Here is an 18604-nt window from a genome sequence, read left to right as displayed (position 1 = left end):
AAATAGTAGCAGTTAGAGATCTATGAATGAATTTATATGCTTCTCTTCCACGTAGTGCCAACCATTCTATCTAACTAGAAAATACGTTAAAATCGAATTTTATTTTTTGTTTTATTATTTTTTCAAATGTTACTAACAAGTAAAAAGATAAATATACGTTTATTTATTATATTCGAATGTTATTCGAATAGTTCATCATTTATTTTCAATTTGATAAATAATCGCCTTATTATAACCACAAAGCAACAAGGAATTTCCCCCAGGATGCCATCGTGCATCTAATACCGTAATATTTCGTGAAATTGATATACAACTCGCATTATGTGGTGTCCATTCAAATATATACGCACACTCGCAAAATATTAAAAGGTGAGCGCGTGTAGGATTCCATCTTGCAGCTAAATATTAAATTTTTAATATAATTTGATATTGCACAGAGAAAATATATATTGTTGAAATACTCACCTACGATAGTATTTTCAAGAAGTAAATAATCAAGATAATCATCAATAATATTCCATATCCACAATGTTGTAGGATAAAGTTGATGTTTCACGGCCAAGTATTGCCCGCAAAAACTAAATTTTAAAATATCAAATTTTGCAATTGACAATCTCTCCATAATATTCTTCCTTCCTATTTTTATATTTACTGGTCGTTCCGATTTCTCTTCCACTATAAAAATCGACTTTCTTAAATATCAATTATATTTATATAAATGTCTATAAAAAATTACTTACAAACGTGTCTATCGTAATATCTTGTATTTTTATTCGAAAATTTTGGTTGAATTATACGTTCTTCATATACCTTATTCAAATAATTTTCTTGAATTACGGGTTCAAGATATAATTGCAAAAGTGGTTTCCATGTCACGTGATTTAACAGTAAGATCTACAATACAAATACTTTTACTGAAATATTACTATAAATGTTTGCAGTAATATAAAAATGCAGTTTAATTCATCAAGATATATAAAATTATAAACCATTTCATTAAATCCTATTACAGCTAATAACTGTCCACTGGGCATCCACGTTACATTTTCGATTCCTTTTAAACACGTATAATTTGCACATTCCACTTGAGATAAATTTACAGTTTGTGTAGGAGAGAATACTGCGATATCTCTTTCGAATATACTCGAATAAATAATTAATTTTGCTTCGTCGCTAAAGGAAGACCAAATACATAATAATTCGCTATTTGGAGACCAGCATAATCCATCAATGCTACTTAAACGACCACATATTAATTTCTAAAATTAAAAGATTTCAATATCATGTAGAAAACTCTAGATATCATTATAAAGTTTTTATAATTTTTTTTATAAATCTTATCATAAAAATCTAATTAATTCTTTTACATTAAATTTTAATAGCATCAAATTGTATTTACGAACTTTTTAAAAAATTCTTCCTTACTTTGTAAATATAAATAAAAATACAATATTGTTTCAGCTAAATTCACGTTTAAAATTTACTAAAAAAGGTAGAGTCAGATTAGATTACGTTAAGTTGAAAAAGCATTGAATCTTTTAAATGTTTCCTTATTTTCTGACAAAAAAGACAAAAGCCAAATAATCAAAACTAAAGAAAGTCATTAAACTACATAATTATCATGTTAAAAAACGCAAGATATAAGAAAAATATAAGCAAAAAAAATTGGTGATAAAAATATAGACGAAATTCATATCTATAGTAGTAGCAATATAATAACCTTTCATGGTTTGAAATGAACGAAGACAGAGCGCATAGTGCACTTGTGTATGACTTTTGAGGTTAAATTAATGTTTTGAAAATTAATTTATTTATTAAAAGCAAGATATGACAACGAGTTATATATCGTGTGCCTGCAATAGAGTTCCACATTCGGCTGATTGGGGAAAAAATGGACTCATTTGCTTTGCAGCATGTCATGCAGTTGCAATTTATGATCCGTACATTTCAAAAATTGGAAAAATAACGCACACTCTTCACCGACACAAAGATCGTATTAATACTGTACGATGGCTTAAACGGAGAGATGCGAAACCTGAGTCAGAGCTATTATCAAGCTCAGTAGATGGAACAGCTATTATTTGGAGCAAAAGAAATGAATTATTTAAATGTAACTCTATCATAGGAGTTGATGATACTCTAATCTTTTGCAACTCATTATACATTTCTGATCATGACTCCGTAAATGAGGAAACATCTGCGAAATTGATAATATGTACTGGGTCTGTTAAAGGAGATCTAAGAATATGGTTAAGAGATACAGATGATAATGTAAAATGTTTACAAACGCTTACATTTGATAAGAAATTACCAATAGAAGCTTGTTTTTCTTTCCTGCCAAATAAGCATTTACCACTTCTAGCTATTGCAATAGAAAATTTTACAATTGAATTGTATGTAACTAATTGTAATATCATAGAAGAATCATATTTTGAAAAAGTTCAAGTTTTAGTTGGGCATGAAGATTGGGTACGATGTATGGACTTTAATTGCGATACAAATAACAGTATTTTGCTTGCAAGTGGATCTCAAGATGCCATGATACGATTGTGGAAAATTTCTGCAAATAGTACAGAATTTTCAAATGATGAGTTACATCAGAAAGAACAAGTGTTTATGGCTAATGGCATAAAATATAATATTACTTTAGAATCTATCCTTTATGGTCATGAAGGATGGGTTTATGGCGTACATTGGTATCCGTTACAGCTTGATAATAAGAATAGAATTTTAAGATTATTATCTTGCTCATTAGATAAATCTATGATTATATGGGAGCCAGATGAAGTAACTGGGATTTGGTCCGAAAAAGTAAGAGTGGGTGAAGTTGGTGGCAATTTAATGGGTTTTTATGGTTGTAAATTTAGTGATAATGGATTAAACATATTAGCACATGGTTACCAAGGATCATTTCATATTTGGGAATACTCAAATATTGTAAAAAATTGGATTCCAAAGTCTAAACCAAGCGGTCACTTTAGTGAAGTGATTGATCTTTGCTGGGATCCAAATGGAAGGTTTGTATTCAAAATTATATATATTAAAAATATACATACATATAATTCATCAAAACAATATACAATTACACATTGCATTACAGGTTTCTAATTACTGCAAGTACAGATCAGACAACAAGAATTCATGCAGCTTGGAAAAATGAAACAGAATTTTGGCATGAAATTGGACGTCCACAAGTTCATGGATATGATATGTCTTGTTTGGTTATGCTAACCCCTTATATGTTTGCTTCAGGAGCAGAAGAAAAGGTTGTACGTATATTTACAGCACCAACAACATTTAGGAACTGTTTAATGAAGATTGCCAATGTTGATGATTTCAAAAATATGGTGGCTGATAGTGCATCAGTACCTGCTCTTGGACTAACAAATAAGGCAACATTTAATGATAATATCACAATTGAAGATGTAGAAGTTAATAAGTTTAAAAATGAGGATTATATTCCTCCAACAGAAGAAGAGTTAATGCAAAATACACTATGGCCAGAGTTACAAAAGCTTTATGGCCATGGATATGAAATATTCTCTATAGCTGCCAGACATGATGGATCATTATTAGCAACTGCATGTAAATCAACATCACAAGAACATTCTGCAATATTATTGTGGAGTACAAATACATGGGTCCAAGTTCAGAAACTTATGTCTCATCAATTAACTATAACACAAATGGAATTTTCACTCAATAGCAAATATCTACTATCTGTTTCCAGAGACAGAAGATGGTCATTGTTTGAATGTAAAGACGATATGTATACCTTAATTGCAGCTAGTCTAAAAAAAGATAGTCTTCATACTCGTATAATATGGTGTTGTTCATGGACACATGATTCATTCTTCTTTGCAACAGGTTCCAGGGATGGAAAAATTGGGATTTGGAATCCAAACTTTACGGATGATAAAATTGTTCCAATTACATCCTTGGATGTAAAAGTTTCAGTTACAGCACTTGCATTTTCATTACAGAGTATTTCTCAAGATTTTTATGTTTTAGCAATAGGATTTGAAACTGGATGCATAGAAATACAGAAATTAAAAATGTTCTCTAATAATTTTGAATGGGAAAAATACATAATGTATGATACTTCTCAAGCACATCACTTAACTGTTAGAAGGCTTAAATTTCGGCCTCAAAAGGAAGATTTTAATATTTTACAACTAGCAAGTTGTGGATCTGATCATATTATTAAGATACATGACATAGACATTTTAAAATGAAACAATTTGTAAAAAATATTTGTTATTTTTATATATTAAAACCTGAATTATTTGAATTAAACTATTTACCTTGCTTAGTTTCCATGTGTCAGTTTTATAAATTTCTATATTGTCATTACCCTCAATTGAAACTACCACTGCTAGTTTATTACCATCTGGACTAAAATATAATTTATGGAAAGAAGATTTCATATTTTGTATGTGAGTTACACTTTGATCGTCCAGAGACCACACAGATATCTGAATCTAAGTATTTTAGTAATCTTAATATATTGAAGCATGAGTTCATTTAATATCGATCAAATTTATTACTTACATTAAAATCTGACAACGTCAAAATGTATTTACTATCAGGAGACCAACTAACACTTTCTAAACCAGCACTGCCTTCAATCAATTTATATTTCCATTCAGGATAACGAATAGAATATACTTGAATAATAGCTTTCTTTATATTTGCACATAGTATGTATTCAGTATTTCTAGACCACTCCAAATACTGTGATAAAAAAAATGAATGTAATAAAAAACGAATTATGGTATTATAAACACTTTATTTTTTTTACAGTATATAATTCTTATTTCACATTAAATATATAATATTAAATATATAATACAGTATTAAATATATAATAACAAAAATTAAAATAATAATTGTCTATATATTATCTGTTTAATCATATACACTAACCTCGATTATATCTGGAAATACGAATGAATGAATAGTGTCAAATTTCTTGTAACCTTTTATTGTTAAATTTGTTTGATATGCAGTTGCAAAAAATCTTCCATCCTTAGAAAAATCACATAATTGATTATTTACTCGTATTAAATCATTTTCTACTTCTAATGACATCGCGTCACTGTTAAATTATAACGTATTGTTTTAAAAATTCAGCTTCGCCAACACAAACAATTGCGATATGATCTGGAAGAAAATGCGTAAGGATTTATTAAATCAATTTAATAAAGAACAAAACGGTTTCAATATCTAAGATAAAGATCTAAAGAATATTTAACGCGCAATATTTTCCTATTATGTATATAATCCGATATGTAAATACAGAAAAATATAAATTTATGTTTAATATGTTGGTTATAATGAATTTGAAAACGATAGTTCCAAACAGTCGCAATATACGAGCGTTCGTGTATATGGTGTCTGATTACAAATATTATTATAATTCGCATTTTTATAAAATATTATACAAACTCCTAAATTTTCAGATTTATAAATGAAGTGGTAATTTTTCAAAAAGCTATATATTAATGATCAATTAAAATGATCAAAGACTTTATTATTCCTGTAAGTAAAGATGAACTTTTACAAAGTCGGAGTGGACAATATTTTGTTAAAGAAATCGTTCCAATACGATTGTTACCACAAGCTCTAGATGGTATTTCATAAATTTTATATATCTCTATACATTACTTTCAGTATTTGTTACAGTAATTTTAATCTTACTACAGAGATTCGATCAGCACTCCAAGCAAATGGAGCCAGTTTCATTTTAGACCATTTTAATACATTTTTCTCTATAATTGTTCATGGAAATAAAGTTGAATTAGCAATTATTATGCGTGCTTTTACTAGAATTCAAAAAGGTAACAAAATTCTTTTATTTTGGTTACTATATATTATAATTATTTAAATTATTACATTGCATATAACTGGTAATATTAACTTCAATTATTATTTCATGAAGGTATTGAAATGTTAGTACTTGATATGGAAAGTATATTCGAAAGAGGAAATGAGTTGGAAGAGGAACATAGATTGAGTTTGTTAAATATAAATAAAATGCTGGCATATTTATTTTCTTGGTTTATTTGCCATATAGATGATGAGGTTTTTAAAGATGTATATGATAAATTAATAGGCAAGGTATGATATCTATAATTTAATTGTACTAATTATGTTAATAATTCCTTTTTATAAATAATATTTTCATGTTAATATTGTTTCATTCACAGCGTAAAAAATCTACAAAGTCGGATATGGAAGATGAGTGGGAAAATAGTAGGGAGAAAGCTTTAGAGTACATCTATAGATTGTTACAGTTACCATTATCAAAACTTTGGCAACCTCCTATTGTAGAAGACTCATTTATTGTGTATGTTTATACGCATTAATCATCAAAAAATATTTGTTTACATATAACACATAGTTATAATTTAAGCAATTATTTTAATATATATATATGTAAGATAAATATATGATTTCTTATATTTTAGATTATTCACTAAAGTGTGTTATAAAATTTTGGAACAATGTAAAGATTCAAAACAGAAATCCCTGAGGCAAACTATTTTCGAGGTACAGTTCTACATATTCCATCAAGTTATTTTTAATTAAATTTGATTTTAATTGTTTTGATATGTAATTATTAATTTTTTTTAAAAAGATTTTAGGTACTTCAATTAAAAAATATAATCATGGTATAAGCTGTGTGATAAGAATTATTCAGGTATGTATATCAATAATTAAAAGTTTTGTTTCAATATAAAAATATATTAAGTGACTAAATTTCAATATTATAGTTAGTGAAAATACATGATGCATTAGCATCTCACATGGCTATTGGAGTTATTCATATGATCAATGATTGTGGTTGTAATGGTTTAGTGAAAGAAATAATGAAAGAGATTGATCAAAGTGAATTATCTGAACTTGACAGTCGTAATATATCAATATTCTTAGAGACTATTGCTGCTTCAGCACCAAATCTCATAATTCCTATTCTTGATGATGTGATGGATTATTTGGGTAGCGAGGTAGCCCATTTTACATTAGTTCAACTATAAAAGTACATATTACATTTATTTTATATTTATTACTACTATGTTTAGCATTATGCTATGAGAAATTGTACTATTAGTATTATACGTGAGGTTGTACAAAAAGCATTGACTGGAGATGATCTTACGCAAGAACAGAAGGATCAACGTGATGAGTGCCTTAATAACTTAGAAGAACATATTCTTGATAACAATGCTTATGTCAGATCAAAAGTTTTACAAGTTTGGCAACATTTATGTTGTGAAGGAGCTATTCCACTAGCAAGGCAAGGAAAACTTTTAGCTACTATTGCATTACGTTTAGAAGATAAAAGTGCAAATGTACGAAAACATGCATTACAACTAATGCGTGCCTTATTACAAAGCAACCCATTTGCAGGAAAAGTAAGTGGGAAAAATTATATTTTATATAATCGTCTTGGGTTAAAAGTAAAATTATATGTAATATGAAATATATTTACAGTTAAATAAAGTAGAAATTTCTAAATCATTAGAAAAGGAAGAAATAAAATTAAGAAAGTTGCAAACTGAAAGAGTTAGTAAAAGTGCTCGTGGTGACAAACAAAGATTAGAATTATGGAATACTTTACTTCCAGAAATAAGAAAAGCATTAAAAGAAGTTACTGATGATGGAAAGAAAAAGGACAAAAGCCAAGGTGCATATAGAATCTGTATGTTTTGTTTCATTATGACAAATATATCTAATCTAAACGTATATTTGTATTTTACATATCAGATGATGAAGTTGAAGAAGAAGATATTAATTCTGATACAGCGTTTGAACATGTAAGACAATTAATATTAAAAGAAAAAATTCTCGAAGCAGTAACATATTTGTGGAAAGTTTGTATAAAATTAAAACAAAGTCCAGATATAGAAGTTCTTTCTCCTGAAGCAAAAGAAGAATGTCTGTTTTTACTTCTATTGAAAACATTTATGGAATCTGAAAGTAATTTAGATAACATAGGAGAAAATATAGATGCAGTACATTCAACAGATAAAAACAAAGAGGAAGAAGAAATAATATCAAAACGAGTTGTAAATTATTTAAAAGTATGTTTCCAAGCATTTTATGTTAGTCATAATAAACTACTCGTTTAAAAATTATATACATAATAATATACTTTTCTAGAATTGTTTGGAATTTGCAACTGAATTAGAGGTTGCTATACCTATGGCGGAAAAATTACTTTTTTCTACTACAGCAACCGATGCTATCGAAGCATGTACTTTACTTGGAATTGCTCATCAATTTGGTGTAGCTGGAGCTGCAGCCGCTATACGTGATGCTTTATTTCAAGTATTTCATCGTGATCAATCAGTACGAAACAATATAGCATTAGTGTATAAAGATATTTACTTAAATAATCATAAAAATCAAAAGTCAAAACGACAAGAGGCTCTTACATGTGTTAAATCATTAATTGATTTATTAAAAGGACTTCAACCAGGTCAAAGTCAAGCTTTAACTCAGCTTATATTAACATGGTATAATAATAAAGATATAGGCAATGACGTATTACAGGTAATGATATAAATATATTATGGTTTTTAATTTTATATGTTTATGTTATAAGCAAGTTATGTATATTTGTAATTTATTTAATAGGTTCTATGGGAAAAATTTTCGATGAAATCATCAGACACAGATTTATTAGATAGCAGATCTGCTTTAATGTTAATAACAATGATAGCTCAAGCTCAAAGCAGTATTATAATTGATAATTTAGAGGTATTAATAAAGGTAGGGCTTGGATCACGAGCAAAGAATGATCTTTTATTAGCCAGAGATACATGTAGGGCATTACTAACTATAAAACATATGAGTGATGATATTGAAAAGACACCTGTTAGGTATGTTAAATAATAAGAATTAAATAATTGTTCAAATGCATTCAATAATTATAGTAATGATCAGTGCATTATTCATAGGTATCCCAATGATCATGAAATGTTTAAAGAAATTCTTACTTTACTAATAGAAAATTTTGCAAATTTAGAAAATGATGGATATATTTCATTTGCAACTGATGCCATTAATGCGATTTATCATGCAAGTACTTTAATGATATAATCTAAATTTTATATTTAAGCTTTACTAAAACTATATTTTAACATTTCAGTTAGCAAATCAGCCCGATCGCTTAATGAAGCAGTTATTATTACAAATCTGTATTCAGGGAAAATTTAATAATGATTCATCTGAAAATACTGTTCCGTTCTTTTTGTTATCTAAATTATTATATTTAGTTGGACATATTTCAATTAAACAAATGGTACATTTAGATACATCAGTCTACAAAGAATTAAAACGAAGAGATACTATACGAAAATTAAGAGAAGGGAAGAATTCAAATAAAAGTAATAAAAATTTGGATAGATCTCGAAGATCAGTTACTCCCAATTGTGCAAGACAAATACTTCGCAATAAGGAGGTATATAATATTGTTTATAACATATATTTATTTTAAAATTTGTTCAATTATTAATTTTTGTTCTTAGATAAGCATTTTAGAAGATAATGGAGAGGATGCTGTGGAAGGTGCGGCAGAAGATGCAGATGCAGAGTTTATAAATGACATTCTTGAAAATCATATTGTAACTGGAGATGGACTTTTAGTAACATTTATGTGCGTTTTTAATGTCCATACTTTTTACCATACTAATATTATTTGTCTGAGTAAATGTCCATACCAAAATTCTTACAGTCCATTAGTACTAGATGTATGCCAATATCATGATAAGTATAATGATGAAGATGTACAAGCTGCTGGAGCTCTTGCTCTCAGTAAAATGATGACAGTGAGTTCCAGGTTTTGTGAAAAATCATTACAACTTTTAATTACAATACTAGAACGTTCACCATATCCTAATATTCGGGCCAATGTTCTTATTGGGATAAGCGATCTTACAACTAGATTTCCAAATCAAATTGAACCATGGATGAAACATGTTTATGGCAGGTATTTAAAAACAGAGCTTAATCAATTTCATTATCCTATTCTACTATCTAGGTTATCTGCCTAAAGCATAATTAATTTATAGACTTCGTGATGAAGATATGAATGTAAGAAGTACTTGTGTTCGAGTTTTATCAAGTCTTATAATGAGAGAAATGGTGCGTGTGAGAGGTCAGATATCAGAACTAGCTCTCTGTATAATTGATAAAGATCCTCAAATTCGACAAGATGCAAAGCAATTTTTCAAAGCACTTTCACAAAAAGGCAATGCTCTCTACAATGTGATGCCTGATATATTGTCTCGCTTAACTGATCCTGATTTAGATATAAGAGAATCAGATTTTCAGGAAATTCTGAAGTATGTATGTTAGTAAAGGGAAATCATAAAAATACGATAATTTACTGCAATTAATTTATTGTTCAAAATATTTCCAGGTATATTTTGAATTTATTACAAAAAGAAAAACAAGTTGATGCCATTATTGATAAGATTTGTGCTAGATTTAAATTGGCTACGACAGAAAGACAATGGCGTGACTTCGCGTATTGTCTTTCACTTTTGCAATTTAGTGCGAAAAGTATACATAAGAATATATATTTATTTAAAAAGTTAAAAATGCGTTTAAAATTTTATGAAATATCATTTTTTTCTATAATTAATGAATTTTATTTAGGTATACATCGTCTCATTGAAAGTTTACCTTTACTGAAAGACAAAATTCATCATAAACAAGTTCTAAAAGCATTACAATCTGTTATTGAACAAACAAAGAAAAAACCAAATACAAAAGTAGCATGTATAGAATTGGAAGAAAAAATAGAAGAACTTCTTAAAGGAAAAGACAAGTCAAATGAAGATGATAGTGAAGTAATGCCACCACCACCAGTGCCAAAATTAAGAAAGCGCAATAGTAGACGCAGAAAACGTAGTAGTAGCGAGGAAGAAGAGGATGATAATATTGATAGTGATCCTGATTCAGCACCCGTAACAAAAAGTACATTTCTTCCTATATGAAAATAGTTACTTAAAGTTACATATTTATTACCTAACATGTAATTGTTTTAGTAAAAAGTTCTAAAAAACCAAAATCGCCCGAACATAAATCGAGTTCCGATTCAGATTCAGATAATGGTGTATCAAAGAAAATTTCTAGAAAACAATGTATGTATTATCTTGCTAAATGAATAATCTTTTCATTATATTTAATAATTATTTCTTTTATATTAGCTACAGTGAATACACCAACAATAAGTGTTTCAAGATTAAGTCGAAAGAAGCGTGTTAGTTCAGTTTCAACTGCACCGTCACCGTCGCCATTACGGAAAAAAAATAAACAAATTAGAACGTCAATGCGTTCTTCACAAAGATATTCACTACGTTTATCTCAATCAAAACAAAACCATTAAAGTTTGCATATATGTGTAGATATACCTCATTTTGTAATTTGTTATGTAGCTTAAGTTCAGGAAGTAAAGCAAGTGAAAAAAATATACTTTTATATCTTGATCATTTTAATAAAAATCGAATAAAATATAAAATTGTTTTTTATAATTGTACTTTTTTTCTTAATAGCATCAAATATAAAATGAAATTAATGTAAATTAATTTCCTTCATAAAAATCTTTTTAATGTTAAAATATTATCTCTATCTTAATTTTTAATCTCTTCTCCTTTTAGAAAATATTATGAAAAAGTATAGCAGTTTTATATAAAATATAAAATATTATTATAGAAAAATTTATTTTAATGAAAATTATGAACACTTGATGGAACACTTAGATGATTAATGATAATAGTATAAAATATATATATATATTTTATACTATATATACTATACTATATATTTTATACTATATATACTATATATACTATATGATATATATATATTTATACTATATATACTATATTATATATATATATATATCACAACAAAAGGATTAAACAGAAAATAATGTATTACATATACCAAATTACTTAATATGGAAAGTTTTATACATCTGCAGCTACATGGATTTTCCAGCAGTAAGTGGAACACTATATTTTATTATGCATTTGTGTATAATAAGATACACTGTGTGATATTGTATGTCGTGAGAAAGACTAGTGTAAAAACCTTATATGTTAATACAGTTTCAACATATATATCACTGATGTTAAAAAAAGATTTCCATTTAGCGATTGTTATACCAAATCACGACTAATACTACGTTTAAACGTCATAGATCGCACTTCAGTTCCAGGTTTTCCTGATTTACAAAGATTATTAGAATTGGGGTTTGGAGTAGGACTTTGCGAAAGCGATGCTCTCTCATCATTAGTATTAGATTTCTCTCGTTCTAATCTTTGTTTGCTAAATTTTCCCATTCCAGGCCGATAGATCTCCATGGTAGGACGATCCTATTATTTTATAATAAACAATATTTTTATAAATAATTAATTGAAGTTAAATAAAAATTAAATAACATTTTTAATATTTTAAGGAAGGAAAAATACTCACTTTGTTTCTAATTCGACGTTCTAATCGTGGATCCTTTTTATCTTTTTCTTTATCTTCATTTTCAGTCTTTTGTAAGTTATTTTGATCTCCTCCATCTAAAGACTTGTGCCTCCTTAAACAATTTCCATCTCCTGTACCACCTTCCCCTCCACTTTCAAGTGAACTTCGCCTTTTTGTGACTTTTGAATCCTTCTTTTCTTCAGATTCATCATCTTCATTAATGTCTTTATTAATGTCTTCATTGGATTTTGATTTCTCAATGTCTTTGTTACTTTCAACTGCTGTTTCTATAAGTAATAACGTATTAGTATTTTACAAGTAAGACATTTATATATATTAGAATCTTCTATTTCATTTAATTTTAATATGATAGGATTTCTACCTGTCCTTTTCTGATCTCTTGTCCCAAAATCATGCACAGAATCTTCTATTAGAATCTTTTTTTCGTTAGTTTCTTGTTTCTCTTTTCCTTTATTATATTTAGCATCCTCCTTATCACCCATAGCTTCGTCATTTTCTTTAATATTTTCATACAAATCAACTGGTGGTTCTTTCTTTTGGAATTCTTCGTCTTCACTTCTTAATTTTGCACTATTTTCTGTATCAACACTAAATTCTACATTCTGTTTTTTGGTTTCTGCAAGCCTTTTTTTTTCTTGCCTCATTTTTTCGTAACTTTTACCTCGTTTTTCCTCAATCTTTCGTTCCCTAGAATCTTTAGTATCTTCTTTAAAATCATATTTTCTATCATCTTTTCCATCAAATCTTCTATCATCTTTTATACCATCTCTTTCATCACGTCTTCCATAAATCTTTTTATCTTCATGTCGTCTTTGATGTTTTATATCTCTATCTTTATTTCTATCTTCAATTCTTTCCCTATATCCTTTTGTTATTGATTTGGAATCTCGATCACGCGGTACCTTGTCACGTAATTTATCCTCTTTCTTAATACGATTTTTTATATCTTTGGGTGAAAGTTTATCCTTTTCCTCCCTATTTTCTTTATTATCTTTACACATTTCTTTATCAAGATCTGGATTTTTCAATACCTACAACAAAGTTAAATAATTATTTTAAGTAAACTATTTTTACTGATCTTAATATTAATAAATTTTAATGGAGTTAAGCATATGATAATTGAAATAATAAATTACAATAAAGTAACACAGAATTTTCACATTTTTTTCTAAAAACAGTTTCTTTTACAAAATTTAATGTATACAAATTAAACAATAATAAATTAATTACATCTTAATAAATGTATATAAATTTAGAATACAATATTAAACAGAAACAATACATAGCATTGAACTAGGTCGCATAAGTGTGATGAATAGTTCTTTAATCCTCATGACTTTTTAACATGCGATAAATAAATACATAAAACATGAATTTCCCTGCTAACCACTTGCAGTTCCTATTTCATGAAGTTTTACGATATGCTGGGAATGCTGTTTCACAAGTTTTAAAAGGGTAAAGTTTATGATAGTCAAACACAGCACTACAACTTCTTGACTTTGATACCTCCATTGGTATTTGCATTTTCCAAGTTTTGTGTAAATTAGTAAATTGAGATTTTGATAAGACAGAAAAATAATTTTTATTATTAATATAATGAGATGTGCACTTAGTATTATTATAAATATAATTATTTTTAATATGGTTGTAATTATTTTTTGTGCAATTAGAATCTTTTTCTTTATAGTTTTTTTCGTAAATATAAAATAATTTTCGTTGTTTATTAGTGTATTGCCAACGTTCATTAACATGAGGCATACTTCTAACGCAATTTATATATACTTCTGTATTCTCGTTTCTGTAAAATTGTTGTTGTATATTTAACAAAGTTTTGTTAGCTCGTGTCATATTTGCAGTACCACTACTGCAAATTTCTTCTTTACATTCATGAGGTATATTTAGATTTTCAGTAGGATGATCAAAAAATATATCTTCTGACTTGACAGTTGAGGAAGTGCAAAGGTAGGAATACTTGGTCTGATTATCTTCAATATTACATGCAGACTGTAGGTTGAAAAGATTAGTATCAGCAAATACAGTAGAGAATATAATACTTAAAATTTAAATTTAATATGTTGCTAAAAGCAATTTCCATTACATATCTGATTAATAATTCCTTTATTCTATACTGTATTTGTCATATTTAGAATTAGTCTATTTAGTAAGTCAAGAATAATAAATGAATGCATTATAAAATATAGTGTCACCTTAGATATAATAGGATCTTCCTTTGTCCGCCTCCTTTCTAGATCTCTTCGTCGTCTTTCTTCACGTTTTTCATCTCTGAGACGTTGTTTCTCCTGTTTACGTTGTTTCACATATTCTAAGAGAGGTGTGGTTGTAACTTTTTTTGGTGTATCTATAATGACAAAATAAATATAAATTCATAAATATACATTTCATACATAAGAGTATGTAATATTTCAGCATGTAAGTTGTTAAAAAATAACTTACTATCAGGTGGTTGATATGAGTACTCTGTTTTTGGCTGTGATACATTAGATTCAGCTTCTTGATTTTTAAGACTTTCTAAGAAACTTATATAATATGAATCTGACTCTATTGTACCACATTTCAAATCTTTCTTTTTTCCTATTCTTTTCTTTGGTAACCTTTGGAAAGGTGCAAATTCTACTACTGCTGGATATTCTGTTCCTTTAGAGTCGACAAATACATAATTATCAAATTTCTCTCTGAACATAAAAATATCCTGTTGCTCAACAAAGTTAATATATGCACGGGAAAAAGCATATTGTCCCAAAGACATATCAGCTTTTACAAAATAAAGATAATCATGTTCTGGCAATGGAGAAACTTGCTCTAGGAATTGTTCTTGAGTCATAGTTGGAGGTAATCTCCGTATTACTACCTATAAATATATTTTATTTCTTTCATTATGCATATATATATATATATATGTATTGGTTAAAGTTGAATTAAAATATATAATATGTTATGGTTTTTATAATGATTACAAAAATTTATACGAGTTATTATTAACATATTAGTTAAATATTTTTTACTTTTTATTCAAAAAATAAGATAATAAAGAATGTCACATGACATGTAATTGTCTTTTTCATTTCCTATAATAATGTTATATTTATTGTCATATAAAATGTACGATTTGTTGTTTTATATCTGTAAGAGTACTTTATCTGCGATGTATCAAATAAATAGCATCTTTTTACAGAATTATGTTATAAATGTTTCAAAAATCGAAAGTTTAACTTCGATCTTTGTTCCATTAAATATATCATGTTTGCGTGGTTGAAAAGTATTTTATGGAGGCTCATAAATTTTCAGCATCATTTTAATCAAATATACCTTAGTCATAGGTCGGCATTTTTCTTTTTTACTATCTTTAACTTTTCCAACATCTGGAGAACTAGTTTGTGCCTCATTTTGTGCGGCTGTTTCGGATTGTTGTGTTTCCTCAGTCATTGTCATCTACATTTATTTAATTTCTTGGCAAATCGGGTCTATTTTGTGTCAATCTAATACACTCTAATCAAAAATAATATTCAAAGCATGCAATTTTTCTTCGAGTCATCAAATTAAACGTTTCCGTTTACAAAGTTTTCGCGGCCATCTTGTTTTACTAAATCGTAAAAATATTATTGGATGGATAGAGGAAAAACAAACTTCCATTTATTAGGGAATTTTTCAATGTACATGTATTTTACATCTAGGGAATAAAATCAAAACGGATATTTATTTCTTATAAATTATAATATTCAAAATTTCGCAGAATAATATTGCACATTATAAGATTTTTAATTAAGGGTAAGAAAAGGTTATTACTGAAATAATCTAATTCATAAAATTATACAAAGGTATTTAATGTTTACAAAATAATTTATTGCCTACATTTTAGATATTTGTAACTATTGACATTTCTATAATATAACAGTTTACGATATAATTGATGAAATTTAGTAAGACTAGATATAATAACATTTTTTGTTAGATCACACAAAATAAGCACATTGAAGTATAATTAAAAAGAGGATATATGTTAATATATTTACATAAATAAAATTTAATTATTTAATAAAAATTCATAGCCTTCTATAATTATCACGGTTTTGAGATTGAGATGCTGATGTTAATGTTGAATAAATAAATGGTAAAATTGATGCTAATGCTAGGCAAAGACCTATTACTGGTCGATACCAAACCCAAGCAAAACCAATTACTAATAAACTAATAGACATTGATACAGACATTGTTAAAGATTCAACTGCAATAATTCCACATAAGAATGTTGAATTCAGAATTACTGTCCTTAATATATTTGCTAAACATGTTGCTGCTAAAAATAGGACTAACCATCCAAGCCCTCTGAAATAATTAGGAATATTATAATAATAAATTTTAAGATTTCGAGGAATATTGAAAATTATGTTACCTAATACTCCACGTACGCCAGTAATTGTGCACATGTTCTAAATGAAACATCTGATCTACTGATATTTTGTGCTTTCGTTGAAGTAAAATTTCTTCTCCATGTGTTGTAATATATGGCACAATAGTTCCTTTTTGCAACATGCCAACTATGGAATATATATCTCCTCCTTTTCCTGCATAGGAAAATTGTATACGTATGTCACCTACCTATAAACAAATAGGTCAATTATTTAGTATATTGTTTTAAGTTCATAATAGATTCAAAGATATAGTTGTATACCTCAGGTTCCCATAAATTAGAGCTATGATAGTATAAACCCGAGTGCATTTTAATATCTCTACTTTCGGGTCTTTCATCACTGGTAACTTCTACAAAATCATTAAAATTCTTTTTCAATTCAGTTCCAAGAGTAAATGCACCAATCTTAACTTCATCTGCAATCTGCACTTGGCTTTTAATAGGCATTTCTTTTGGATTATGATGACCAGTTCTAATATAGAAATGATCTGAATCAACAAGTTTATCTTTCCATTCTGTTGTGTAATAATAATGCTTTTCTTCCTCTGTTACTCCTCCAAAGCTAAATTACATAAATGATAAATTATACAAATTTATTTATAATGAAAAGAAACATGTTTTATAACATACCTTCTTTCTTCTTCTATCTCAACCCATTGGTACATCTGAACTCTGCGTTTCAGTTTCACACTTGATACAATCACGCCATAATCAGGTTCAGTTAATGGTTCTGATATCTTTAATGGACCTGATAAATGTATTAAACGTCCTTCATATTTAGGCAATAATTTCATCGTATTTGGGAGCACTGCTACATTATGTAAAGCTTCGTCTAAAGAATGTGCTACTTTCACCGCTCTTCCCTATAATATTATGGATATAGTATACTATATAATAAACTACATAATAAATGTAGTTTTAAAATACAAACTTTTCTGTTTAATCAATTCACAAACCTCATTCCAAAATAAAAGGCACATGCCACTTGCAAACATAATAAGTCCAATAATAGCAGTTAACCATGATTCTCTAAATTGCTCTGAAACTGTTATTGGAATATTTATAGGAAGAGGTTGCCTTCCTCCATTTGTTCGATTTTGATGAATGGGTTCAGTATTTGCCCTTTGGGGTTGCCCATTTTGCTATAAAAGATAATTTTTTATAAATTATGTTATGATGACATAAAGTATATGATACATGAAATACTGCATGAAAATATATATGTTATATTAATTAAAAATAAAAGTTAGAAATAAAAGAAAGTAAGCAGTAGTGGTTGTTATGCTTACATTTGTACGATACATTTTAACAGATTACATTATATGGCTGTAAGAACTTCTGACTTATTTATTGTGACTAAATCATCTAAAATAACATTTTATATATAATTTCAGATGAGTGTTAGTTCAAAGTGCGTACATGCAAAGTGCATTTGTCATGAACCGGTCTGTTCAAAATTAGACTGGTGAATATTGCTCAATGGATTTTACGCATTGTACAATGTTACATTTGGATTCGTGTAACTGCATACAAATCGATTTGTTGTAACTGTTCGATGATACCGTAAATCACGTGCATGCGCTCGAAGAATTCTAATGGCATTTAATCTTAATTTATTTAATTGTATACACATATACGCCACTTGATGCCAGCTTAATTCGA

General features: G+C 27.9%; 5 protein-coding genes across 9 annotated transcripts; 2 read left to right on the top strand and 3 right to left on the bottom strand.

Moving 5' to 3' along the window:
• Positions 1 to 94: 94 nt before the first annotated feature.
• LOC117233631 (WD repeat-containing protein WRAP73-like) lies at positions 95 to 5128 on the bottom strand. 2 transcript variants are annotated; one of them, XM_033494107.1, is made up of 7 exons: positions 4927 to 5128; positions 4552 to 4734; positions 4305 to 4481; positions 990 to 1259; positions 741 to 894; positions 466 to 675; positions 95 to 398 (listed from the first exon to the last, which is right to left on the bottom strand). In XM_033494107.1, exons 1-7 carry the CDS (start codon positions 5089 to 5091, stop codon positions 196 to 198), a joined length of 1362 nt encoding a protein of 453 aa, XP_033349998.1. In that variant the 5' UTR covers positions 5092 to 5128; the 3' UTR covers positions 95 to 195. The 2 variants fall into 2 exon arrangements, with proteins under 2 accessions (XP_033349998.1, XP_033350000.1); XM_033494109.1 differs by lacking the exon at positions 990 to 1259.
• Positions 1497 to 4319, top strand: LOC117233630 (probable elongator complex protein 2). The gene is made up of 2 exons (XM_033494106.1): positions 1497 to 3017; positions 3101 to 4319. Exons 1-2 carry the CDS (start codon positions 1828 to 1830, stop codon positions 4233 to 4235), a joined length of 2325 nt encoding a protein of 774 aa, XP_033349997.1. The 5' UTR covers positions 1497 to 1827; the 3' UTR covers positions 4236 to 4319.
• LOC117233628 (condensin complex subunit 1) lies at positions 5046 to 11546 on the top strand. 3 transcript variants are annotated; one of them, XM_033494102.1, is made up of 22 exons: positions 5046 to 5177; positions 5463 to 5632; positions 5706 to 5840; positions 5942 to 6120; positions 6210 to 6349; positions 6471 to 6552; positions 6641 to 6703; positions 6777 to 7010; positions 7086 to 7418; positions 7498 to 7690; positions 7771 to 8087; positions 8167 to 8559; positions 8644 to 8888; positions 8967 to 9087; positions 9158 to 9469; positions 9537 to 9664; positions 9743 to 9997; positions 10080 to 10352; positions 10430 to 10572; positions 10669 to 10989; positions 11061 to 11156; positions 11223 to 11401. In XM_033494102.1, the coding sequence occupies exons 2-22, from the start codon at positions 5518 to 5520 to the stop codon at positions 11399 to 11401; spliced, it is 4257 nt and encodes a 1418-aa protein (XP_033349993.1). In that variant the 5' UTR covers positions 5046 to 5177; positions 5463 to 5517. The 3 variants fall into 3 exon arrangements, with proteins under 3 accessions (XP_033349993.1, XP_033349994.1, XP_033349992.1); XM_033494101.1 differs by lacking the exon at positions 5046 to 5177 and adding an exon at positions 5363 to 5386; XM_033494103.1 differs by lacking the exon at positions 5046 to 5177 and having other exon boundaries at positions 5358 to 5632; positions 11223 to 11546.
• Positions 11547 to 11951: 405 nt separating this feature from the next.
• Positions 11952 to 16136, bottom strand: LOC117233640 (regulator of nonsense transcripts 3A-like). Its single transcript, XM_033494127.1, has 6 exons — positions 15841 to 16136; positions 14968 to 15382; positions 14721 to 14872; positions 12875 to 13544; positions 12493 to 12779; positions 11952 to 12392 (listed from the first exon to the last, which is right to left on the bottom strand). Exons 1-6 carry the CDS (start codon positions 15961 to 15963, stop codon positions 12177 to 12179), a joined length of 1863 nt encoding a protein of 620 aa, XP_033350018.1. The 5' UTR covers positions 15964 to 16136; the 3' UTR covers positions 11952 to 12176.
• A 216-nt stretch (positions 16137 to 16352) lies between these two features.
• On the bottom strand, positions 16353 to 18547 carry LOC117233642 (transmembrane protein 43 homolog). Of its 2 annotated transcripts, XM_033494129.1 has the most exons (7): positions 18366 to 18544; positions 18232 to 18307; positions 17899 to 18084; positions 17573 to 17805; positions 17204 to 17504; positions 16925 to 17130; positions 16353 to 16857 (listed from the first exon to the last, which is right to left on the bottom strand). In XM_033494129.1, exons 2-7 carry the CDS (start codon positions 18244 to 18246, stop codon positions 16575 to 16577), a joined length of 1224 nt encoding a protein of 407 aa, XP_033350020.1. In that variant the 5' UTR covers positions 18247 to 18307; positions 18366 to 18544; the 3' UTR covers positions 16353 to 16574. The 2 variants fall into 2 exon arrangements, with proteins under 2 accessions (XP_033350020.1, XP_033350021.1); XM_033494130.1 differs by lacking the exon at positions 18232 to 18307 and having other exon boundaries at positions 18366 to 18547.
• Positions 18548 to 18604: the final 57 nt, after the last annotated feature.

Source organism: Bombus vosnesenskii, unplaced genomic scaffold (genome assembly GCF_011952255.1).
Source record: "Bombus vosnesenskii isolate JDL3184/JDL3185 unplaced genomic scaffold, Bvos_JDL3184-5_v1.1 scf7180000013298, whole genome shotgun sequence".
In the NCBI taxonomy this organism is placed as follows: Eukaryota; Metazoa; Arthropoda; class Insecta; order Hymenoptera; family Apidae; genus Bombus; species Bombus vosnesenskii.
Note: the sequence above shows the minus strand (reverse complement) of the source record. Positions and strands in the feature narration are given on the sequence as shown.